Raw genomic sequence first — 26,636 nt, 5'->3', positions numbered from 1 at the left:
AGGAAGTTAAAACCTCCTGAGATAAGGTTATTTTTGTATTTAGGTGACCAAATAACCGTCTATCCTCTTGTAAAATTTGATGTTGTAGTACTCGAGTATGGTGTTGAGCCCATCTCACTGCTGGTATACAAGAGATAAGAGACCCTAATAACGACATAGCTTGTCTTAGGGATATACGAGGATTAGTTATTGCGGCTAGGACTTTGTGTCTGATCAGTAGGATTTTTACCTGCGGCAGGAGACACTTTTGAGATATGGAGTCTAACTGGAACCCCAAGAACGCCTGACGGGAAAGCGGAGTGAGTCTGGATTTGTCGGTATTGATTATCCAGCCCAGGTCCTGTAGAGAGGAAATTGCGTGAGCTAAACGATCAGCACATTGAGTAACTGAATTTCCTATTACCAAAAAGTCATCCAGATAGGGCACAATCAAAGTTTCCTTCTGGCGTAGGTATGCCATCACCTCTAGCATGATCTTGGTGAAGATCCTCGGCGCTGTTGAGAGGCCGAAGGGTAAGGCCGCATACTGGAAGTGACGAACCTCGTTGTTGATTTTTACCGCCACTCTGAGGAATTTTTGGTATCTGTTATGAATGGGGAGATGATAGTAAGCATCCTTTAGATCAATGCCCCCCATCATACAGTTTGGGAAGAGGAGTTTTATGGTGGACCTAATGGACTCCATTTTAAATGTATAATTTTCAATGAATGAATTGAGTTTTTTAAGGTTTATGATGGTTCTGAAAGAACCGTTGGGCTTAGAGATTAGGAATAGGGGAGAATAGAATCCCCTACCCTCCTGTCCCACCGGTACTTGGACTAGGACCCGTTTTGATATTAGGGTTTGAATTTCAAGCTCTAAAGCCTGTTGCTGTATAGGCGAGCTGAGAGTTGTTATAATATAAGACTCGTGGGGCACACGAGAGAATTTTAATTTAATTCCATCTCGGACGATATTTAAAACCCACGAGCTAGATGTTATCTTCTCCCATTGGGTGGTGAAAAATTTAAGTCTGCCCCCAACTGGTATGTCCTCAGTATTTGTTGTCTTTTGGGGGGTTGGGTCTTCTAAACATGGTACCTCTCTGCTTGTCGTCCTTAGTGGTCCATGTTGTAGACCTATCTGTTTGCCTCCTTTTGCCAAACGGCCTCCTCTTAAAGGCTCTCCTGTAAAAGGGAATAGAGGATTCAGGAAAAGCTTTCTTCCTGTCCTTTGCCTTTTTGAGTATCTCATCTAAGGTTTTACCAAAGAGGTACTCACCCTCACATGGGATTGCGCATATTTTAGATTTAGATTGCGCGTCCCCTTTCCAACTCTTCATCCATAGGGCTCTTCTTGCGTTATTCACAAGGCCCGCAGATCTTGCTGCTAAACGGAGTGAGTCGGCGGAGGCGTCTGCCAGAAAGGCCGCTGCTCCTCGTATTAAAGGGATGGCTGCTCTTAGTTTTTCTCTCGAGCTTTTCTTTTCAATTTGCTGGTCTAACTGATCAATCCAGATGATCATTGACCGGGCCGCGCAAGTGCTGGCTACTGCAGGTTTGAATATTCCTGTAGCCGCTTCCCAGGAACGTTTAAGGGATGATTCAGCCTTACGATCCGAAGGATCGACCAATAGTCCCGCATCCTCCACAGGTAGAGTGGATTGTTTGGAGGTAGAGGCTACAGCTGCGTCGACCTTAGGGACTTTGGTCCAAGTAAGAAGCTCCTCGTCACTAAACGGATATTTACGTTTTGACGCTGAGGGTAGAAAGCCTCTCTGATCTTGCTTCTCCCACTCTCTTTTAATTAATGTTTTCACTGCTGGTATAACCGGAAAACATCTCCTCTTTCTGTCTGCCAAACCCGCGAACATTATCTCTTGCGCGGTTTGCGCACCCTTAGACTCCTCACACCCCATGGTATTTCGAATGGATTTTACCAAGTTGTCCACACTGTCCAAGGGAAAACATGAGCGTCCCTCAATCTCTGACGAGGATGATGACGCTGGACATGATGATAGGGAGGCATCTGACAGTATCGGTTGGTCACTGTCGGAGTCTGACACAAGTGTCGGTGTTTTAGATTTAGAACTACGCGGTTTTTCCTGGGTCATATTTTTTAGTTCTTCTCTAATAATGGCCCGTAGGTCCGTAATGGACACTGCTGCTCCCTGTGTTGTTTCTTTAAAACAGTCCTCACAAAGTTTTTTGGGGTATGAGTCAGGGAGGGGCTGGTTACACAAGGCACATTCCCTGTGCTTCGTTTTTTGTCGTTTTTTGCCCTAAGCGTGTAAGTAGAGAGAGAAAGGGAAAAGAGAGAGATAGGGAGACAGCGTTAGCTTAATAGGCAGAGTTCACAACTCACCCAGTGAAGCAAATAATACCGGATCAGAAGGCCGAGATCCTGTTCTGGAACCGTCGCTTTTACGAGCGGTGTCCGAGGATCCTCTGGCGTGATCTTTGGCGGGGGGTACTGGAACTCCGGTTGTGGGGTCCATGGCACCTGGGGATGACATCTCTGCATCGCCATTTCAGTGTTAGTGAGCGCTTTAAATAGAGCGCCAAAACGTTGGTTTTTTTTTTTTTTTCCGCGCATGCGCAGACCAGTGCCGGCTCCCCTGCCCTGGATCCGGCCTAGGCGCCCCGGAAGTCCAAGATCCACTTCCGGGGTAGCCTGTATTTGCGGCGGTCGGCGCATGTGCGGCCCGGGATTCAACGCCGGGCCGCAATGGAAGGTCACCTTACCCGGCTCCTGCTGCCGTACCGCACGCTGGGAAGGACGCCGGTCGGCCTTTCCCGGACCCGGCCGTCTGCCCGCTCCATCAGACGAGGAGGGAGCCGTCTAACGGAACTCCCCCGACGCTGCTTCTGAGCCGCAGCCCCTGCCGTTCTCTCGGATACTGCGCAGGCGGCATGCAAGCCCAGGTATGCTTTCTCATTAAGAAGTCCTGTCGTTCCCGCAGGAACAGGAAACCTAAACTGAGGAGGAGAGGCGGACCGCCCCCTTTTATTTCTCAATAGTTTTTCCTGTTCCTGCGGGGCGGATCCCTCTCTCCAGTGGGGTGCTGTCGTGGCGAAGAGTAAAAAAATGTAATGCATCAAATCGGGAGGTCTATCTTCCAGCCCAAATTCAGCTTACCAGTGGGGGGACGACGGCAGGTGTTCGGAGGTGCAACACTGCAAGTCCCATTCCAGGCTGGTAGAAGGGGGGTATTCAGCGGTGCTCGGTGTTGCGGGGGCTCCACCGACATTTTGTGAAAGCCCGAAGCCCCCAAACTTCCATGGTTTTAATGAGGTCGCCGGAGGCGCAAATTTATATCACGAGAAATGAGATCTCTGTAGAGATTTCAATCTGCGCCGCCTCTGGCTGCTATTTTCCCCAGTCTACTAAAATTTGAAACCATGGAAGTACAGGGACTGCAGGCTTTCACAAAATTTCAACAGAGCCGCTACATTGCCTCCATTTTTCATTTCTATATATTTAAGTTACCCCCTTTGCTCATCTCAAACCTCAAAAAGTGGAGGGAAGAAAAAAAAATAAAAAAATGAACCCCTTTCTGACATCAGACGTAGTATTCCATCCATGTGCCCTGGATGGAATACTACGTCTAAGTGATCACTTACACAATTGTTCCAGCAAATTTTGCATTCAAGAAGCCAAATGGCGCTCGTTCCCTTCCGAGCTCTGCCGTGCACCCAAACAGAGGTTTTCTCCCTCATATGGGGAATCCGTGTACTCAGTAGAAATTGCTGAACACATTTTGGGGTCCATTTTGTCCTGTTACCCTTGTCAAAATAAAAAAAAAATTTGGATCTGAAGTAATTTTTTTGGGGGGAAAAAAAACAAAAAGTTAAATGTTTATTTATTCCATATTCCAAAAATTCCTGTGAAGCACTTATTCCCATCATATAAACTCCGCAAAAGTGACTTCAAATGTGAGGTGATGAATTGAAAAAAGAAACAACGTCCAATACGGGTGAAAAGCTTGAAAAAAAAATATTTAATCCGCCATCATACAATGTTTTGTCCAGTGATGGTCTTTATCAAGTACTATCACTGGTTGAAATGTTGTATGATGGCGGATTAAAGATTTTTCAAGCTTTTCACCCAGATTGGACGCTGTTCCTTTTTTCAATTGATTGCTGTGCTTTCCGGGCGGGTTCCATGGATTGGCAGTGTGCGTCACCTTGGGGGGGGGGGGGGGGAGTGCTGTCAACAGTTTCTTCTTGTTTCTAACGTGAGGTAGTCCCTAAAGGAAAAAAAAAAAAAAGTTATGTAAAATTTGCTGGAAAAATGAAAAATTGCTGGTCAACTTTTAACCCTTATAACTTACTAACGAAACAAAATAAATGGTTCCAAGATTGAGCTGATGTAAAGTAAACCTGTGGGAAATGATTTTAAGTATTGTGTGCCATTTCTGATTTAATCGGCATGAAAATTCAAAGTTGGTAAATTGCTAAATTTGCCAAATTTACGTTTTTTTTTCACAAATATGCACAAATCATATCACAGAAATTTTACCACGATCACAAAGTGCAATATATCACGAAAAAAACCAAAACCTCAGAATCATTGGGTTCCATTGAAGCGTTCCTGAGTTACCACCACATAAAGGGACAGTGGTCAGAATTGTAAAAATTGGCCTTGTCATTAATGTGCAAACCTCCCTCAGGGGTAAAGGGGTTAATGTGGTATTTAAGAAAAAAAAAACCTGATAATACAGCATCAAACTTTATTTTTTATTTTTTTTTTGGGGGGGGGGGGGGGGGGGGGGAGTGTAGAGGTTAAAAGTTTAAGAATTTTTTTAACTACTAAAATAAAACAGGAGAAAGCAAACAAAATAAATACTCAGGGCTCCAGAGCAGCGTTGCCAAGAATCAAAGATGAAAAAGCTACATAAAAGCTACATAAAAGTGTTTTCTTTATCGAAGCTATGAGTTTCAGATCTGGTCCAGCTCCTTCCTCAGGCAAATAATACACACTACATTTTTATGTAACCTGCATTGATGTCACAAATCTGGTTAATTAGCTGCAGTGTGTAATACAATATACTGAAGAAGAAAAAAAATCAAAAAAAAAATCAATGTTATATTTATGTATCAAAAGAAATATAAAATACTTAAAGCTTATAGTAAAAAAATTTAGTCTGGAGAAATTCCCAAATTAATAACCCTGCACACGTTCTGGATCTTTCGCTATAAAAATGCTTAAAGTACACATCCCATCAATTATAATGCATTCCGCAATTTGTGCATATATTGCATTTGTTTCCGCGGGAAAAAAAAAAAATGCAGCATGTTCATTAATTTTGAGGATTTTGTGCAGATTTCCCACTATATTATTGCATCCCAGAACCTCCGGGAAAAATAAAAATCCACACAAAAAACGTAAGAAATACACGGAGAAAATGCAAAAAAAAAAAAAAAAAAATCAGCATGCGAGATTTCTTGCAGAAAATATCCGGTTTTGTTCAGCAAATTTCTGCAAGAAATCCTGAGGTGCACAGAGCCTCCCAGCAGCCTCCAGTGATGTCTACCAGTGATAAGCACCTCATTCATGGCTTATCTGTGGCAGATAGAGGATTACAGCACTATTCACGAGGTGCCAGAAGCGTTATTCCGGGGGATTGCTTCCTTCACACTAAATGGTTGATGTTTTTTTAATTAGTTGTAGTATAGGTGGCAGCTAATTAACCTGATTATGTGAAGCCACTGAGTACAAAATAAAGTTTAATCCCCCCCCCCCCCTCCTAGAAAAACAAAACACACAATGCAAGCTCCTGAGTTTTCTGCACCGAAACCTGTTATTATCTGAGGGGTTTTTTTTTTTGCGCTTGACAATTGCTATGGGTGGAAAAAACACGCTGAACGTGACAGGACAGTCACACTAATGTGCGTGCAGGAGGTTTCTGACAGGAACAGTGACAAATCTCATCCCTCCAAAAAAAACCCTCAGAAGGGAAAGTAGCCTGAAAATTAAAAATAATTTTAAAAAAAATTCTGACTCTGGGAAGGAAGAAAACCCGGATGTGCCAGGACAGGAGTTATTAGGCCCAGTGAGCAGAGATCACTCCGCTGTCGTCATGGCGCCGGGACCTCCGGGGATGCCGCCGTCTCTGAGCAGGGGCATCCGACGACACGCAGCCGCCCCGCGGGGAGCACGTGCAGCCGTGGCCGCTCAGTCAGTCACCTGTCAGACACCGGCGTCCGCCCCCTCAGCGGGGACACAATGGCTTCACACCCGCCCGGCGCCGTCTCCGCCACCTATCACCTCATCACAGCCCTGAGACAATGGCGGCTGCGGCCGGAAGTCTTTACTTATGTAAATGCTGGGGTGTGACTCCTCCCCGAGTGGGCGTGTGTTACTCCCTGTTGCTAGGGAGCGTTGCTATGTATCGGCCGGGCCGCACTGTCACTCACACACTCGGCCGCAGACAGCGGAGCGGAGCACAGCAGCCGCCGCCATCCGCGTCACGTGAGGAGAAGCGGTTCCGGCTCAGGCGGACGTCAGTTCCGGTGATTGTGACGCACTGGGGTTCAGCGGCAGACGGTGATGGCGGACTGCCGAGAGCCGAATCCTTGCTGGTTCTTCACCCGGGAGCAGCTGGAGAGCAGCCCGTCCAGGCGCAGCGGAGTGGAGGCCGATAAGGAGCTGTCGTACCGGCAACAAGCTGCCAACCTCGTCCAGGACATGGGGCAGCGACTCAACGTGTATCCTTCCTGTCAGTCACCTGCGGCCTAGTGCCGGCCGGGAAGCCTGCCATGCCGAGTGCTGAGGCGGCGGCTGGGGGAGGGAGGGAGGTGTGCGGGCTCCGGCCTGGCGGAGGCGGCGGCTTGTGTTCCGGGTCTGGGGAGGCCTCCGTGCTGCTCCTCGGCCCCGGCTCCTGCCGCTGGGAGTCCGGCCGAGAGTACCAGCAGCTGCGGCCTCCTCCCGGTCCTCAGCCTGCGCCACGTCCTGCCGTAAAGCGCGCCGGTCGTCTCTGCACGGCATTTCCGCTCCTATCTCGTCTTCCTTTTTAGTCCAGAAATGTGATTTATCAAATAGATTTTTATTATTTTTGTGTTTTTTTTGCTTATTATTTTCGTCTGATCCTGTATATGAGGGGAGCTGCTGTGATTAGAGGGGACACAGCTGCTCCCCCCATTGCTTTATTGGACCCTGATTTGTTTTTCCTGCAATGTTTGGGGGTCTTGGAGTCTCCCCCAGTGGGTGATGGAGGTTGTGGCTCTTCCTGATCTCATTTTGCAGATTATTTTTTTCTGTGTGTGAGGACGTACATGGTGGTCGTCTTTCACATCCGGTGTTTGTCATTTGTGCCCCCTTTTGCTGCTGCCCTGTCTTTCTGGTTGGATGTAGGTGATTAACCTGTGAAGGGGTCTCCCACTGCCCCTCACTTCAGATGTGTCGCTGGAGTCGCGTCAGTGGCCACATAGCGGTTAAGTGCGGCTCTTTTATGTGGCAGGCGGCCATTGACACAACCTCTGCAGCACCTCCTGTGGGAGACCCCATTATGTTGCCCCTATATAGTGAAATGTGATGAGTAACAATGTGTGTGTAGCTTGCCTGTGATTCTCCAACATGCTTATTCTAGAGCTGTGATTTTAGGATTTCATAAGATAAAATGTGATGTATGTTGCTCTGTAGCCCTAGACTAAATGGTGTTATATTCTATGTATCCCTCCTGCATGGAGAAGAGGTAAAAATGATGATGCTTTGTACGCAGATGTTTTAGGTGGCTAAAAATGGAGTTTTCTATTGGAAGTTGCTTCAGGGAACACTCCTTCATTGGGGAGTCCTTTATATGCGTTATGCATTTTTTGTTTCTTGAAATGGCATATAAGACTTTTTCATACTTTTTATTTTTTTTATTTTTTCAGTTTTAATTTTTTTTGCGAGGGACAGTACCTGGTTGAGTGTTTTTTTTTTTTTTTTTTTATCAGGAGCGAAATGCACTTTTTCTTCAGGCTTTTTCAAAAACTGAGGAAAAACACTCAAAAATCCAAACTATCAAACAGCAAAGTGGTTTTATGATAGGAATAACTTGCAAAAGTCTTTCAAGCGTTTGGGGGTGTATTTAGCTATTTTATTTTTTTTTAGTCTTCCACTGCTGTGTTTTATGTATGAGATAATTTGAAAGTTTCTTTCCATAAACTCTGCCCGTCTTGTTCATAGTATGTGTCTAGTGGAAGTTCAGTGAGTATTGCACATGGACAAAAGCCCTGATGTTATTGTAAATGGGTTTTTTTTTCTCTTAGTAAATTCTTAAGGGTTATTTTTGGTGTCTCAAAATGAATATTTAGTAGTCTGATGTTAGAAATAAAGAGGCTGGCACTTGGATTTTTGCTGCAGGTCCTCACTAGAAATAGTCCACTTCGGTGGTTTCTATCTTTTGGTGCCTTAGCTGTTAATTCACTTGTGTAATAGCTAAGGCACCAAAAGATAGGAACCACCGAAGTGGACTATTTCTAGTCATGGTTGCAAAGGCATGCTGGGGTTAGTAGTCAACACTCCATAGATGTGTTCCCTGCCTGGCAGTTGTGGTCTAAGTAGATTCTGTTAATGCTCATGTGAACGTTTCTAGGCTCCCTGGCTATGATTTCATACTATAGTAGTTGGTTTCAGTGAGTTGTTGTTCTGGTAAGGCTCAGTTCAGACTGCTGTTCGGATACTTTGTGAGAAGGCATGTCACATTTGACTGGGAGTACTCCGTCAAAACTGAAATGTGAAGTCGTTCTGATATGAATGATATTAAACAGGTATATAAGGGCATATTTACACTGTGTTTTTGGTTTGTGTTGGCGCTACATTGCTGTAGGGTTACCCAACGGATTCTTCCAACATCAGTATATAAGTGTGAATCATTCCCTCTAAGGGCTCATGCAAACGACCGTGGATTTCTGTGAGGCTGTAACGGTTGGGTGACCCTCAGACAGTCTGTTCATTGGTCTTAGATCAGACCATAACCCGTGGACATCTGCATGAGCTCTTAGTTTTATTGTCTGGTGTGGTTTTCAGGCCCAAGAAACTTGTGCATCAGTAGTCTAAACGTATGGAAAACCAAATCCGCAGTGCAAATGCTGCAGAAAATACCACGCAGAACCGCTGCGGTGTATTTTCCGCAGCATGTCAATTCTTTGTGCGGATTCCGCAGCGTTTTACACCTGCTCCATAATTAAAAACGTAGGTGTAATCCATACAAAAAAACACGTAAAATCCGCAGGTAAAACGCCCTGTGTTTTACCTGCGGATTTTACGTGTTTTTTTGTATGGATTACACCTACGTTTTTAATAATGGAGCAGGTGTAAATTTTTTAGAATCTGCGCGGAAAAATCCACACACGAATCCGCAACGTGTGCACATACCCTAAGTTTGTGCGACCTATGCTTAATGGGGTTTCTTTTTAAAAGGGGTGCAATAATAGTCAGAAATACCCACAGGCTGTGATGTAGTGTCCATTTGCTCTAGCTGCTCTGAGATGTCAGAGTGAGGCAGGAATCTGCGTGCACAGCTGACAGGAAAATTATCACACTGTCACTTCTCTCCTACAATGTGTGGAAATGCTGTGATTGACTTGTAACTTAAGGGGGCTTTTCAGTTTCTGAAAATCTCTGCCACCCGTCTGGAGTTTCTTAAAGAATAGTAAAAAAAAAAAAGAAAAAAAAAAGGCATTTAGTCCCCCTCCCCTGGTCCAACACCGAGTCTCCACTGCAGTTCCCAGTATATGTTATTGTTTGCAGCGCTGACGTCACATCGCCAGCTCTTCACCCAATATCTGAGGTCTGCAGCACTAGCCGGTCTGAGCGCCATGATTGATTGTAGTGCTGATATCAGCGCTACAGACAATATCAGACACTGGTCGATCAGTGTTGGACCTGGGGAGGGTGAGTAAAGTCCTGTGGGTTTTTTTTTTTTAGATTAACGGGGGTTTAAAAAAACCTTCAGTACTTTAATCAGTTCCCAATGTTCACTCATTGAATTAATGCAGTGTGCACTATGTCTAAAGTGGTTATTTTGTATCCTGCAGTATCTATGTGTGTGTGTTTGTATATATGTACATAATGTGTAAATAGTGATGTCTGGCTGCATTGAGGTCCTCACTGGTCGTCTCATACACCCTGCAGAGCGGGGTGTCCTTCCTTTATTATAATTCCCTTCCTTCCAAGCTGCTGTTAATTTCCTTAATCAGATTTCACAGATCCCAGCTCACCATCAACACTGCCATTGTTTACATGCACCGCTTCTATATGCATCATTCTTTTACCAAATACCACAGAAACGTAAGTACTCCTTGACCGTCTGCCTGCCTTTGTGTTGATGTAAATGTTTATTTGATTTTAGTGTTAAAGGGATTATCTGGGGGAAGCATAAAGTGTAGGATGTGTGATCAGTAGGGGGCAGCTGCTAGAGAGGACATTATACCTGGGTTATCTCATCTTACACTTGTCCCCACTAGATTCACATTAATACAATCATCTTCTCGAAAAAAACTGAATTCCGACAATAGCCCCGACAGCCATTCAGTAGGATGAAGCCAGTGGAGTCGCTTTGGACATTATCTGCCCTCAGTCCTGCCAATATCCTTCTTTTTCACATATGAACAAAAAGTTGCCCGGCTGAGAGCATTGTATTAAGTCGAACATTTCCAAACAAATGGTTTCATAACCTTAGTGGAGGGTGAGGTGCAGTGATGTCCACTAAATTTATAATGACCCTGGACCAAGCACTGTTAATTTACCAGTGTTTACCTGGGATTACCCCCCCCACCTGCATCTGTGTAGGCTTTGTTAGGCAATGATCTAGACAATGTATGTAAATGCCCTACACTTTTCTTTTAGCTGCAGTGGAGCTCTACAATAGGGGTTTTCTGCTAAGAGGCGGAGAGATGACTGTATACCCCCCTAAAAAAATAGACACCTGCAATATAAAGGGCGCCTCGGGTGTGAGCAGATAATGTAACACTTGCACAGACTTTTTTTAATGTGTTTTGATTATTTGCCTTTAACATTTAAATCATTTGCTTCTTTCATTTGCCATCTTGGAAAAATGAAAACCTAAGCTCATTAGATCATAAAAAGAAAGAAGAAAAATCACCAATGTTTAGGTTTTGTATGTAAGGCCATTTTTACACTACCACATTTCATAGTCTGTGTCCCTTCTAATCTGAACAAACAACCTCATGGACGATGGTAACCTTAGGAAGAACAAAGGGTGGTTTCCGGCACAACCATCTAGATAAAAAAAAAAAAAATCCTTTTTTTTTTTATTTCAAAGGTTAAGAATCATAGGAAGCATTTTAAGCGCTTCTTGGTACCCCAGAAACACGTCAGGCTCTGAGGTTTCTGTTGTCAAACATTTTTTAACCTTTGAAATAAAATCCATATTTTTTTTATCTGAATGGTTGTGCCATAAACTACCCTTTTGTTCCTCATATTAATAACACTTATTAATGCAATGGCTCCTCTTCCAACGTTTGAAGCGTATCTTCTCTTACAAAGTGTGCTGGCTCTCCTGCCTTAAGTATGAGACCCAATTCGGACACCGGTGGAAAAACTGTTTCTGTATGGACCATGATTTACATACTTGTGATTTTCCTAACCTAAACTCAACAGCCTCATATATGCCTATGTGGTATAGTTCAGGTCAGGAGATCTGCAGCCCGTCCGTACACGCATCTGTGAGAGAAATGGACCGATGTTTTCTCAGGTGTCCTCCTAGTTGCTTCTGAAACAGACTGGATGGAACACTGAAGTGCAAAGTCTGTATTCTGCATTCCTTCTGTGTTACACGCAACTCCATAGACTTTACAGGGGTGTTCTCAAGTTTAAGTCATCCTCTAGTCACAGCATAGGGGCAACTTTCTAATCCCTGGGTGTCCGACTCTGATGGTGCTCACTAATCCTGAGAACATAGGTTCTCTGCCATTCCCCTGACACATGGCGAGGATACAGTGCACAATATTCAATGATTTCCTTTTTATTTTTTGTCTTCTTCATGCATGAATGACATAAGTAATCACTTTATATCTTCTGATTTGCTTGCGTGTTTATCATTTTATTTATTTATTTTTTTACTTCTTAGATAATATCTCCTACTGCATTGTTCCTGGCTGCTAAAGTGGAGGAACAGCCACGAAAACTTGAACATGTCATTAAAGTATGTCATGCTTGTCTTAATCCAAACGATCCACAGCTGGATACAAAAAGTGATGTAAGTGCAGACCCTCTATATGATTGTTTGTGGTGTTAACTTCTGCCATGGAAAGCCCACCTGAATGGGTTTGCTTTCATAAAACAGGAGTTTTGAATAATTTGGCATCTTCTTATTTTCTAAAATTATGAAAACGCCATCTTCTGTTTGCCTAGATACAATAATAGTCATTCAAATCCCTCTCAAGGGGTCATCATTTGAGGGGCTTTCCTGAGGTGACTCCCTATGCAAGTGGCGTAGTAAGGTTGATTGTGTACTGATATACTGTCGTTTGTAAGAGGGCCTCGCGGTCTGCCTAGGTGCTGGTGTTTTCCGCTGCTCGGGTGACGCTCTGGACACGCGGTTATGTCCCCTTCCATTGTCCTTATACTTTTATGCTGTTACACATGCAGCTATTTTTTTCTCTATATTTTTTTTTATAAGAAATTAAGACATTTGGAAAGTAGTAGAAAATTACTCAAAAACTTAGATGACATTGCGGACTCCTTGGACATGTCCTGCCCGGTTGGTTGTAGTTAGTGGATACTGAGGGTAAGCGGCTTTGTTCTGCAGACCAGATTTGCACAAGGCTGGTAATGCTCACTGACATCTTAGGAATGCCCAGGAGTGCTTGCCAAAAGTCAGCCGAGGGACCCTTTACTGCTCGTACGTATGAGACAGCCACCATCTGTGAGGGATTTCCCAACCTCACAATCTGCAACCAGTAATGAGATAATACAACACAGTTAAGTAGAAAAATAAATGAATACATGGTCCAAAAAGATTGAGAAGTATTGAGAAATCTTAGGCTCAGGCTTTGACTCTTAATTCAGTTTTATAAGGAAAAAACACACATTATTGGCCATTTAAATGTGTTGTCTGGTGAAAAGTGATAACTTTCTGAGCGGTGGGAGTCTGACCATTGGGATCCTCACCTAGCGAAAGAGCAAACAACTTTTACTTTGTTACAAAATGGAGAGTCAGGTTAAATGTCCAATAGCCACTCCATTCGTTTCCCATGGGGCTGCTGGAGAAGCAGAGTGCCGGGCTCAGCAGCCAAATGGGGAAGCAATGGAGCAGCAGTCAAGCGCACACAACTGCTCTGCTTTAATGGGTATAAAAGTGTCCAAATCTGCTGATCATTGCAGGTTGGATACTGGACAACCCTTTCAATAAAACCACACACATATTCATTTTAAGTACATCAAGGCTCATTTTCTGCTGTATATATCAGCGTTCTGTTCTCATACTGATAACAAAATCAGTACTGTCCTTGAGGAGCCTCGTTCTACATGCGAGAGAGACCCGCGCAACGATTCCAAAATTGCCTTCTGAGTCATTCTAAGAAAACTATCTTTACCATGCAAGATGGAGAAAAGCACAATCATTAATTCAGTGGAGCAGTGTGACCAATTTATTAGTTTCCCCATTTGTGCTTTTTGAGTAATTTTTTTTTCCCCTTCATTATTTGCTGAATAGTTGGTAACTTCTGTATTTTTTTTTTCTAGGCTTATCTACAGCAAGCTCAAGAGCTGGTTATACTTGAAACTATTCTGCTACAGACCTTAGGTATTTATTATCCTCCCCGGTACTGATTTATGTGACCCCCATATCATGTGCATTGCATCTCAATCTGACCATACGCCACCTGAAGATACTGCCCAGAGAATGTCAACGGCGGTTTTAGTGAATGATTGTGGAAGTGCATAATAGGTGCCATTTCTGCATGACAGCGTCCTAGTAATTTCTGAGTGATAGACCTCTGGTTATGATAGGGCTCTTCCGTGTCAGTTTTCCGCCTAGTCTTTCCTAAAGTCCACCTTGTTGTCTCCACAGGCTTCGAGATCACTATCGAACATCCGCATACAGATGTCGTTAAATGCACCCAATTAGTGAGAGGTTTGTAATCCTGATTAACTCTGGATCGGGTAGGACTGGATTATTTAGTCATCAGATATGTAACTTTTCTTTTGTTTTTCAGCAAGCAAGGATTTGGCACAGACATCCTATTTCATGGCTACCAACAGGTGGTTATCCGAACCTTTGTTGCACTGTCATAGCACACTATACCTTTCTTTACTGCAGGGTCCCCTTCCTGTGTCTTACTAGCCTATGTGCACGGGGGTCTAAGCCAGTGTTCCCCAACTCCAGTCCTCAAGGCCCACCAACAGGTCATGTTTTCAGGATTTCCTTTGTATTGCACATGTGATGGAGTTATTGCCTGTGCAGGTGATGCAATTATCACCTGGGCAATACTAAGGAAATCCTGAAAACATGACCTGTTGGTGGGCCTTGAGGACTGGAGTTGGGGAACACTGGTCTAGGCTACCTCCATGGCCTGGTCTCTTTCCCTGTGTCTTAACGCTCTGTACTGTGTTTGGCCCTTTGACACACAGGGGAGGATTGCACAAGAAAATGTAGTGTTGCTTTCTGATCAGTTTCTTGATTCTGAGTGCATTTACTAAAACTGGTAGCCCCGAATAGCATCTAAAGAACTAAACTTACCTTAGCGCACCTTGGTAAGTATACACTAAAATTTCTTACCTTAAACCTAAAAAAAAAACAACAAAAAACCCATCACTATAAATTCTCTAAATTTATCCGATAATTTTTAAAGATGCAATATTTCATATAATATTCCACTTTTCAAACCAACTATACAGCGAAGATGAATCTTTTAAAATAGACCTGTTCATCTTTCACATATTTCACCTTGTGCTTGTAAAACAAGAGACTCAGAATCCAGATTCGGGAAAAGCAAAATTGATCCATAAAAAATAAATTGCAGAATGTTTTCATTGAGTTTGATAATGACTCTTTGTGTTTCCAGGAGATTGGCTTTATGTTAAACAGCAGCCATTTTTCTTGTGTTCTTTTGTTTGTTTGTTTTTTAATTATTTGTCTTTAGCGGTGACTGATTCGTTTTCTCATTAGATGATATTGCCATTTTGTTCAGAGCTCGCAGAGGACAATAGTCTCCCTTTCGTGCACAATGGGCACTGAGTCGTATTCACACACCGTGCCTATCCTGCAGCAGTTCGGGCACGGTGTTCTTTTTTTTTTTTTTTTTTTTTTTTTTTAAGCCCAGGGTTAATATACATTGTCTTCTCTTTGTTTATTAAGGCACCCCATCTACATCTGCGTTCTGTTCTCTTTGGGCTTTTTTTTTTTTTTTTATATATATATATATATATGCTTGTGTCCTGAAATATGTTGGCTGATATTTTTGGTTTAGTTGGTTTGAAAGGGTTTAATGTGTATGTGTGTGTATATATATATATATATATATATATATATATATATATATATATATATATATATATATATATATATACACATATATATATATATAATTTTCTCCTACGCCTCATTGGGGGACACAGGACCATGGGTGTATGCTTGCTGCCACTAGGAGGACACTAAGTAGACAGAAAGATTAACTCCTCCTCTGCAGTATACACCCCTTCACTGGATACAATTTCAACCAGTTCTTGCTTAGTGTCTTAGGAGGCACTTGGGTCTTTTTTCCCAGACCCCAATTTTATTTTAATTTTTGATTTTTTTAATTTTATGTAAATTTTTAATTTTTTATTTAACGGAGTGAAGGGGGCGACGGGTCCTTTTTTTCATAAGGTCCGCTCTCCCCCGAACCAACAACAGGCGAGCACGGCGAGTATACCTCCCCGTTCCTCTCCTGCGACGTATGGCGCACGAAAAGTTTGCGCCAGGGCAACGGTTCCTCTCGGTTCCGATTTCCCCCAACCCCCTCCAGGACCCTGCATTACAGCAATGTAATTCTGGAGAAGAATGCAGTCCGGAGGGGATGTTGTGCCGCAGCCCCATCTGCTGCAGCAGCGTGATACATTCAGGGGCCTCTCCATCCCCATCCAGGGTGCATGGATCGAGTTCACTTCCTCACAGAAGCAACAGACCTGTGAGAACCGGGACATGGCGGCTGTAAGTACCTTCAGGGGACTCCCCCCTGCTCCCCCTTAGCGGCAGCGATGCGGTCCGGGTCCCCAGGGAGAGGCACCGCCGACCGGGGGTCGGTGGTGCTCGGCGGCGCTCCGTCGCGGCTGCCGCCGCTCATCGTCGGCAGGGCCCAGAAATTTAGTCCCCGGCTTCTTCAGCCGGAGTATGCCGCAGTGGAAGAATCTCCTCCCCTGGCCGTAGCTCCGCCCCCCTACATCAGCGCTTCTCGTCTGGGACGAGAGGCGCCCTCCAAATCTCGGGGGCCATATTTCCTCTCTCCCTGCACGGAGCCCACGCTATCTACAGACGCTCTGAGGAGAAAAGAACGCCTTATCTCTCTGGGGACACAGATAGGACCGTGGGTAAGCTGCTTCAAGAAAGCTTAACCCTTTCTCTGCATATACTGCCCGCTCTGGCCCTAAGGCACTATGTCTCAATCCAAGGAGACAAAAAAGGGTAACAAGAAGCACACAGTATTTTTTACTGTATGTGCTACTTGCAATGCGGCCCTGCCCCGAGCCCACACTAGCCCTTTGTGTGCAGATTGCGTTTCGCCCTCTGTGCAGCCGCCCCTTGCCGACGCCGGTACCGTCGCCGATGCCGCAGTCGTCGACCCGGTAGAGCCTAGCCCCCCTGGGTGGGCAGCCTCTCTGTCACGATCTGTGGCTTCCCTAGCCAGGGCAATTGACTCCCTCCGGGGCCCCCCTCCAGGTCGGACCATGGAGGATTCAGACGACGATATGGATTCGTCTACCAGCAGGGGGCGTACCCGGTCACTTTCCACCCGGGGCTCTAGAAAACGTGTTCACGTTTCATCCCCTGACCATCAGCTAGCGGGCCCTTCAGTACCCGCAAGCTCTGCTTCCCGGTCCCCTTCTCCTAAATCGGATGGCTCTGAATATGAGTCCGACATTTCCTACGTTCAGGACCCCCCCTCCTCCCAGGAGTCTCTCGGCTCTCTCATTGAGGCGGTAAACCAGACCCTGAAGGTGACTGAGGACTCCGCATCGGAACCCGAACACGCGGTGTCTTTCAAAAAAACTAAACGGGTTAAAAAGGTTTTTGTCACTCACCCCCACTTCAAGGAGGTTGTACAAAAACATAGGGATCGCCCAGATAAACGCTTCATAGGACAAAAATTCATAGAGGCCAAATACCCCTTTTCTCGGGAATTAGTCAAAGACTGGCTACAGTCTCCCTCGGTGGACCCGGCTGAGTCACACCTCGCGTCCAAGACCATCCTGTCTCTTTCGGACGGTTCCTCCGTTAAGAATCCCTCCGATCGTCAGATTGATTATCTGGCTCGTTCCGCCTTCGAGGCCACAGGAGCGTCTCTCTTCCCATCCTTCGCCGCCTCCTGGGTGGCTAAGGCTATGGTCTCTTGGACTGAGACTCTTTCCTCTAACATCCAAGCCAGTGATTTACCTCCAGAAGCCAGCATCCTGGTTAACCAGATAGTGCAGGCCGGAGACTTCATAGTCAACGCCTCTATGGACGCAGCTAAATGCAATCTCCATCAGGAGAGCCCTGTGGCTCAGGGATTGGCGAGCAGATTCGGCTTCTAAACGTTCTCTAACTGCCCTGCCTTACCAGGCTGGTCGGTTATTTGGAGAAAAATTGGACCAAATGATCTCGGATGCTACCGGAGGGAAAAGTAAATTTCTCCCCCAGCAAAAGCCTACCCGGCCCTTTCGGTACCAGCAGCAACCTCCATTTCGGCCTTTTCGGCCCAATACCAACTGGTCTTCCTCATCTTCTACCCCCGCATCAGGACGAGGTTCGCGCGGTGGCCGAGGCACTCAGGTCTCTTACAGACCTAATCGTAACTGGAGACCCAGGCCTAAACCTCCCGGATCTAAGGGATCCGCATCCAAGGGATCCTCCGCCCAATGACTCCTTGCATCATCCGGTGGACTCCGACAAAGTAGGCGGACGTCTACTCTTGTTCCATCAAACCTGGCTCTCAGTCGTTTCCGACGAGTGGGTCAGAGAACTGGTGTCCACCGGATACAAAATAGAATTTTCCTCCCCCCCCCCCCCCCCCCCCCTACACGCTTCTTCCAATCTTGCCCTCAAAGGTCAAAGGCCACAGCGTTTCTCCAGGCAATACGGGCACTACAAAGGGACGGAGTCATCATTCCGGTCCCCCTAGAACAAAGATTCAAGGGTTTCTATTCGAATCTGTTCGTGGTCCCAAAGAAGGACGGATCTCTTCGTCCGATCCTAGACCTGAAGCTACTAAACAGATTCATAAAAATCAGACACTTCAGGATGGAATCCCTCCGTTCTGTGGTCGCGTCTATGGAAAAGGGAGAATTCCTGGCATCCATAGACATCAAGGGTGCCTACCTGCACATACCGATTTTCCCTCCGCATCAGCAGTTCCTTTGCTTCGCCTTTTGCGGGGAACACTTCCAATTTGTGGCCTTGCCCTTCGGTCTCGCCACCGCTCCCAGAGTTTTCACGAAGGTCATGGCGGCTGCCATGGCCATTCTTCATTCCAGGGGAGTGGTGGTAATTCCGTACTTGGACGACCTACTGATAAAGGGTCCTTCCTACCCAGCGTGCGAAGAGTCCGTCGTTCTCACGGTGGATACTCTTTCTCGTCTGGGATGGAAGATAAACTTCGAAAAATCTTCTCCAATTCCGGCTCAACAGATTTCCTTCCTGGGGATGATACTGGACACTTCCCGCGGTCTGGTCATACTCCCTCAAGACAAGGTTTTGGCCTTGCAGCAGGGAGCCCAGCGTCTTTCTCGCCCAGTATCCCACTCCATTCGCGCCAGCATGCGAGTTCTCGGGCAGATGGTAGCGGCCATGGAAGCGGTCCCATTTGCGCAGTTTCACCTCCGTCCCCTGCAGCATGCACTATTGTCGGCTTGGGACGGCAATCCGTCCTCCCTCGACCGCCGATTCATCCTGTCCCCTCGGGTCAGGAAGACCCTCAAGTGGTGGACGCTGAAGTCCTCCCTAACTCAGGGAAGGTCCTTTCTCCCAGTACGGTGGCTGGTGGTGACCACCGATGCCAGTCTCATGGGCTGGGGAGCGGTCTTCAACCATCACACAGCCCAGGGGCGGTGGTCCGCTCAAGAGTCTCGCCTTGCCATCAATATCCTCGAGATTCGAGCTATCAGGCTAGCATTGTACCAGTTTCACCGACTTCTGGCAGGTCATCCAGTCAGAATCCAGTCCGACAACGCCACGGCCGTGGCATATATCAACCGTCAGGGCGGAACCCGCAGCAGAACGGCCATGCTCGAGGTGTCTCACATCCTCCATTGGGCGGAGTCGAACCATTCGCCCATTTCGGCGATCCACATTCCAGGTGTGGAAAATTGGGCGGCGGACTTCCTCAGCCGCCAGGGCATCGCCTCCGGAGAGTGGTCCCTCCACCCGGAGGTCTTCCAGCAGATTTGCCATCGCTGGGGGACCCCGGATGTGGATCTCATGGCTTCCAGGATGAACAACAAGGTTCCTCAGTTCCTTGCTCGGTCCCTCGACCCACGGGCCCTCGGAGTAGACGCCCTGGTCCTGCCTTGGCGCCAATTCCGCCTCCCGTACATTTTTCCTCCTCTTCCCCTACTACCGAGGGTCATCAAAAAGATCAGGGCAGAGGGGGTACCAGTGATTCTCGTCGCGCCAGACTGGCCGCGTCGGGCATGGTACGCCGAAATGGTTCAGCTGGTAACCGACGTCCCCTGGCGTCTCCCGGATCGCGCGGATCTTCTTTCACAGGGCCCAATTTACCACCAGAACTCAAGGGCCCTGTCTTTGACGGCTTGGCTGTTGAGTCCTGGATTCTAGGCCAAGCGGGTTTCTCTCCCAGGGTGTCCTCCACCATGATCAGAGCTAGGAAACCTGTTTCCATGCGTAGTTACCACCGTACCTGGCAAATTTTTTTCTCATGGTGCGAGGCACAGGGACGGTCTCCTCTAGTATTTTCTATTCCTTCCATACTGGAGTTTCTTCAGTCCGGACTAGAGTCGGGACTTGCCCTTAGCTCCCTAAAGGGTCAGGTTTCGGCATTGTCAGTTCTTTTCCAGCGGAAGATTGCCAATAGGTTGCCGGTGAAAACTTTTTTCCAGGGAGTCTCCCGTGTGGCGCCTCCCTACAAGTCACCCTTGGATCCGTGGGATCTCAACTTAGTTCTCGGAGCTCTTCAGGAGGCTCCCTTCGAACCGCTGCAGGACGTTTCCTTAACCTTCCTTTCTTGGAAGGTAGTCTTCCTGGTAGCCGTCACGTCCATCAGACGGGTCTCGGAGTTGGCTGCGCTCTCCTGCCGCCCTCCCTTTCTAATTTTTCATCCGGACAAGGCGGTATTGAGGACCTCTCCCACCTTTTTGCCCAAGGTCGTCTCCTCTTTCCACCTCAATGAGGAGATTGTTCTACCTTCGTTCTGCCCGACACCTGTCCATCGCATCGAAAAGGCTCTACACACTCTTGATGTGGTGAGGGCTCTTCGTCGGTACGTCTCGAGGACGGCTTCCTTTCGCACGTCAGACGTCCTGTTCGTACTTCCAGAGGGGCCCAGGAGGGGTTCTCCTGCTTCAAAAGCCACTCTGGCAAAATGGATTCGGTCAGCCATTCAAGAATCCTATCGTGTCAAAGGTGTGCCTATCCCACCTGGGATCAAGGCTCATTCCACTTGGTCGGTGGGCGCCTCGTGGGCCATTCGGCATCAGGCGTCGGCACAGCAGGTCTGCAAGGCTGCGACGTGGTCCAGTTTGCACACTTTTACCAAGCATTACCACATTCATTCTATCTCTTCTGCAGACGCCGCCCTTGGCAGGCGCATTCTGCAAGCGGCAGTTCCTTAAGCCGTAAGCCAGTGGTACATGGGGTATTAGCATATTGCTCCCCACCCAGGGACTGCTTTTGTACGTCCCATGGTCCTGTGTCCCCCAATGAGGCGTAGGAGAAAAGGAGATTTTTGTTTACTTACCGTAAAATCTTTTTCTCCGAGCCACTCATTGGGGGACACAGCACCCACCCTGTTAGCCTGTTTTGGCTTGTTGTTACTTCTTTGGTTTTGACATAGTTGTCTTTGTTCATGCTCCTACTGCTTTACTTCCGAACTGGTTGAAATTGTATCCAGTGAAGGGGTGTATACTGCAGAGGAGGAGTTAATCTTTCTGTCTACTTAGTGTCCTCCTAGTGGCAGCAAGCATACACCCATGGTCCTGTGTCCCCCAATGAGTGGCTCGGAGAAAAAGATTTTACGGTAAGTAAACAAAAATCTCCTTTTTTTTTTTTTTTTGCTTTGTACTTTTAATTCCATGTGATTTTAGCTGGACATCTAATTTAGAAAAGAGAAATTGTTTGTTATAATTCATAAATTTATTTTCACATAGGTCTTTTGAAAGGGGTATTCTGCCCAGGAGGATGTATCGTTTATCTGTTGGATTGGTGCTAAATCCTAGATCAGTACAGGACCAACCATCATGACCCCCATTGAGTGGTGGGACCCCTGGTCTCCTGTGCACCCATACAGCCGGCCACCCCTAGTGCTGAGAGAGTATGACAAGTAGGCGGTTTATTCAGAGTCTCTGGGGCTGAGGCCACCAGTTCTGTCTCCGCTTTGAGGCCTGGTGGACCCTGCTTTTTGCACTGGGTGACTATCCCCCAATGATCCAGCATTTATTACCAATCCTCTGAATTAGTGATTAATGCTCCTGGCAGGAAAAAAACCCTTGTGTACTCACAGGCCATCCATTAGATACAGTTAGGTCCAGAACAAAACCAAATCTTTGTGATCTGAGCTCTGCAGGCCACTATTTTTTTTTATTTATAATGAAACAACTGAAATGCTATTGAAGTGGAGACTTTTAGGTTTAATTAAAACAAAAATATCCTGCGAAAGGAATTGGGACGATTTCTCTCCAAAGCCTCCTCATGTCAGGAGCTCAGAAGTAATTGGATAAATTAACGTTATCAGAAATAAAATGCTCATTTTTAATAATCTGTAGAAAATGCTTTGCCACAATGACTACCTGAATAGTTACACGAGTATGATCAGAAACGATCTCCAAATCCGAATTTGCTATGTTCGTGCCATTTTTGTACCCTATGCATTCCGAATCAGTCGATCGGTTACGAACATATTCGCTTAACTCTAGTTCCATTGACTCCAATGACGTTCGTCTGTGTTTGGCAAATATTACAAATACAATATTCACCAGTGATCGTAATCCGAACCGAATTTTGCAAAATTCGCTCAACTCTATAACTGAAGTCTGCAAATCATCGACGTCACCAGACGCTGGGTTTCCTCCTCTGTGAGGCTTTGCTTGCCTTTACCTGCTGATTTGATTTGTTGCTGGTTTGTGGGTCTTTCTGCCTTAAAGGGGTGGTTCTGTCTAAAATAAAAAGTCTGCAGTTACTCTGTGTGACTGCAGACTTTTGAAGCCCCGCCCCACCCCCAGCACATACAACATACCCTGCGAGAATTCGCCGGTTTATGCCCAGTTTATGCATACTCTTGGGCAGAAGCAGTCTAGTGGGCACAACCTCGCTCCATACAAGTGTTTTCTGCGGATGTCCAGGTCTTTTTGCGTTCCAAACTCATAGGTGCTTTTTTTTTTTTTTTTTGTACCAATCTGTTGATTTGACCACCCGTAACATTTCTGCTATCTCTGTGATGGATTTCTTCTATTTTTTCAGCCTAATGATTATCTGTTTCTCTTCCATTGAGAGCTCCTTTGACCCGCATGTTGTGAGTTCACAGCAACAGTTTCCAAAATGCAAATACCAGACCTGAAATCTGCTCCAGACCTTTTACCTACTCAACTGATCATGGATTAAGGAGTGAATAGCCTATGCATCCCAATCGAACAGCTTTTGAGATCATTGTCTAATTACTTTTGTTCCCTTGAAAAAGAAGCAGCTCCATAATAAAGAACTGTGTAATTCCTAAACCCTTGCTAGAATAAGGATGTGGATCCCCCTCAAATTAAAGCTAAGAGCCGGCACTTTAAGCCCATATTGATCATATAACTATCTTGAACATGTTTTGGTAGACGGCTAAAATGTCATAACTTGTGTAAGCGTCGGGGACACAAAACTTCGAACACAAAAGAAAAAAGACTCGACCAATAATGGTATGCACACCCATGAAGTATGTGAAAATATATAAAAAAAATTAATTACACCTCAAAGAACATGACAAACATATAAAACCATTTAAAAAGGTCTGAATACAGAACCATGAATCACCACCCCTAAGCACAAATATCATGAAATAACAACACTGCATGGATAAAGTGCTATATATATATATATATATATATATACCAAATGTATCCTGTCTAAACATGTAACGGTCCAATATGACATGCATGAATATATAAAGGCCGAAACAAATGCATACGTAAACCTGTAGTCGTGCACTGACAGATAATCTAGCAATAAAATTACTGCAATTCAGTGTTTGGTATATAACAGTATAAAGTGTTATATCAGCATGCTGTTTAGCCAAGATGATGGCAGTACCAAGATAGGTATATACATGCAGGCTACAAGCGTGTGCTGGAAAGCTTCAAGTATGACATACATAAATATATGAAGGCCGAAACAAATGCATACATAAACCTGTAGTCATATACTGACAGATAATCTAGCAATAAAATTACTGCAATACAGTGTGTGGTATGTAACAATATAAAATGTTATATCAGCATGCTGTTTAGCCAAGATAATAGCAATGACAAGTTAGGTATATAGATGCTGCCTACAAGCATGTGCCCGAAAGCCTCAAATAGGCATACACTGGTACTCCCCTACAATCAAATAATAACCCAATGGGTGCCAAGATGTAAGAAAAGATGGGGGGAGTAAAGAGAGGAAAAAATATTCCAAAGGAACGGCATGAACTCTGAACAATGGTATACCATGAGCCCAGATACCTAATAGAGACAGGAGACAGGCTTAAGGGGTGAGGCGAAAGCCCCACGCGTATCGCTGCAGACGCAGCTTCGTCAGGGGACGCAAAACTTCATCCATTGCGTAAACATAACAGTTTATTCTTCTGAACTTTGATCATGTCTGCGCTCATAAATCACCTTAGAGTACTTAGAAAAAAGACAGATAAGTTTTACCACAAATTCCCAACTGCATGCGGTATCAATTGGAGCATTCTACAGCTAGCAGTAGACAGCGCAGCAGAGAGACTAAAGAAGACATATGGTGCAAAATTTGTAATGAAACCCAATTGCAAAAAATATATATATATATTTTTTTTTAGTGCAAAATGCATGCATTTAAGTAAGAAAAAAAAACTGAAAATGTCCCTATCCTTTACAAAATAGTTTTCCTGCAATAATAAACCCTCATATAGCTATGTTTAAAAAAAAAAAGAAAAAAAAGTTGTGACTCTCAAAATGGACCTTTAAATCCCTTTTTTCTAAATACTAATTAGAATTTGGCAGAAAAAGCCTCGATTCACTACAGATTTCTCTCACCGATGCAGATGGCTTTCCACTTGTGTTTGTGTGCTTGGATAGCCATTTTAGGATCACATTTGGCAATAATTTTGTGTATGTAATTTTGAGATTTTGCAGCTCGGTCTGATCTCTGATCATTCAGCAGGTTACCTCTGTCGATAATTCACTCCCTTCTAACAGAATGCCAATAATTATCGATTTCTTGCAAATATAACAGTTACGATAATGTCCCTTTTAAATATTTTAACTTTTTTTTATGTATTTGCATTTAAGGGTCATGTTCACTAATGTTACTTTCTCTTTTATTTTTTTTCTCTCTCTTTCTGTCCACCTTTCCTGTATTTGTTATTTGCAGCCTTCACCTCACAACGTTCTGCCTTCAGCATAAACCTACAGTAATCGCCTGTGTGTGCATCCACCTGGCCTGCAAGTGGTCAAACTGGGAGATACCAGTATCTACAGATGGGAAGAACTGGTGGGAATATGTGGACCAGACGGTGACCCTGGAATTGTTGGACGGTAAGAATGCAGATTATTAGAAAGATACCTGATTGATTTGATAGGGGGTTTTGTTTGTTTTTTTGATAGTGTAGGAAGTATTAACTTCACATAAACATTAAAAGTACAAAGTGTTTTAGCAGCTTTCTCAAATCGGTATACCCAATTTGCTATGGTGCTTTTAAAGAGAATGTGTCATCAGAAATTGGCCTATCGTTTAGGTCTGTTTTTATGTTGCATGCATTTTATTTTTTTGCCATATCACACTCAGAAATCTTACAATTTTCTTACTGGTTACTAAGTCTAATACAAGACTCCTATTTCTTCATTCTATTACTGCCTATCTGCACATGGCAGCTGAAAAGAACAGGAAGTTAGAGCCAAATATTAGGCCTAGCAGCCAGTGTGATAACTGCAGGGTTTCTGAATTTTTATTTATTTAAAAAAAAAAAAAAATATGTATGTGTGATGTGGAAAATAAAGAAACAAATCCTTTTATAATATTGAACATAAATACTGATTTAAATAACAAGTTATTTTCTGATGACCAATTCCCTTTAAAGGGACCTCTCCACTCTCCTGACCTGTCTGTGTTGCTTCATATCTGTATCTCCATTGAAAATAATTTTGATAACTTTGGTAGGTTTATTGTACTGTTGAGCATTTATTTCTTATGTAAGTGTATGGAAACATAGATAACTGGGTCTTTCCTGCCTCCTTGCCAAGTCTAAGCACGCTAACACCTTACTAACACCCACTATTCGGACTTGGCTTCATGACCCGGAGGTATAGAAATAGTCATCAGTTTATTAATACATTTCCAGGAGAGATAGCAGAGTAACAGCACAATGCAGAGTTGTAAGATCCGATGTTCCAGAATTTACATTTTGTGGTGAATACATTGATTTAGTAAATTGGGCAAAAACAGACAAGTCGGGAGGGATGAGAGGTTTTTTGTAACATCTGGCAGCACCTTTCATACAAGTGTTTGCTCTTTCCAGAACTGACACATGAATTTCTGCAAATTCTTGAGAAGACACCCAGTCGATTGAAGAAGATTCGAAACTGGAGGGTAAAGATGTTAAATAACGCTGCTAAGTGCATCCACTACAGCAGATGTTCCTTCATCCCAGTTATCCCAAGGCTTAAAGATTTAATTTATACATTTTGCATGTTTACTTGCAAATCCTCTTAGATATCTGACTGCACTGATCTACCTGCCTGGTTGCCCGTGGCTGACCGCGCTGATCTGCCTGGTTGCCCATGGCTGACCGCGCTTATCTGCCCGGTTTCCCATGGCTGACCGCGCTGATCTGCCCGGTTTCCCATGGCTGACCGCGCTGATCTGCCCGGTTTCCCATGGCTGACCGCGCTGATCTGCCCGGTTTCCCATGGCTGACCGCGCTGATCTGCCCGGTTTCCCATGGCTGACCGCGCTGATCTGCCCGGTTTCCCATGGCTGACCGCGCTGACCTGCCCGGTTTCCCATGGCTGACCGCGCTGACCTGCCCGTTTGCCCATGGCTGACCGCGCTGATCTGCCCGGTTGCCCATGGCTGACC

General features: G+C 45.1%; 1 protein-coding gene across 3 annotated transcripts in view; it reads left to right on the top strand.

The window, feature by feature from the left end:
• Positions 1-6,380: 6,380 nt before the first annotated feature.
• The window catches only part of CCNT2 (cyclin T2), a 44,814-nt gene continuing 24,558 nt past the window's right edge, over positions 6,381-26,636 (top strand). For 2 of the 3 annotated variants that reach the window (XM_077273074.1, XM_077273075.1), the window contains exons 1-8: positions 6,391-6,690; positions 10,177-10,258; positions 12,060-12,188; positions 13,676-13,736; positions 14,004-14,066; positions 14,149-14,194; positions 24,933-25,096; positions 26,077-26,147. In XM_077273074.1, coding sequence (XP_077129189.1) covers positions 6,533-6,690; positions 10,177-10,258; positions 12,060-12,188; positions 13,676-13,736; positions 14,004-14,066; positions 14,149-14,194; positions 24,933-25,096; positions 26,077-26,147 — 774 coding nt within the window. In that variant the 5' untranslated portion in view covers positions 6,391-6,532. Of the gene's footprint in view, positions 6,691-10,176; positions 10,259-12,059; positions 12,189-13,675; positions 13,737-14,003; positions 14,067-14,148; positions 14,195-24,932; positions 25,097-26,076; positions 26,148-26,636 lie in introns of all 3 variants that reach the window. The other variant, XM_077273073.1, reaches the window with a different exon arrangement.

The sequence above is a fragment of the Ranitomeya variabilis genome, chromosome 7 (assembly GCF_051348905.1).
Source record: "Ranitomeya variabilis isolate aRanVar5 chromosome 7, aRanVar5.hap1, whole genome shotgun sequence".
In the NCBI taxonomy this organism is placed as follows: domain Eukaryota; kingdom Metazoa; phylum Chordata; class Amphibia; order Anura; family Dendrobatidae; genus Ranitomeya; species Ranitomeya variabilis.
The sequence above is the reverse complement of the archived record's forward strand: the minus strand, read 5'-3'. Positions and strand labels throughout refer to the sequence as shown.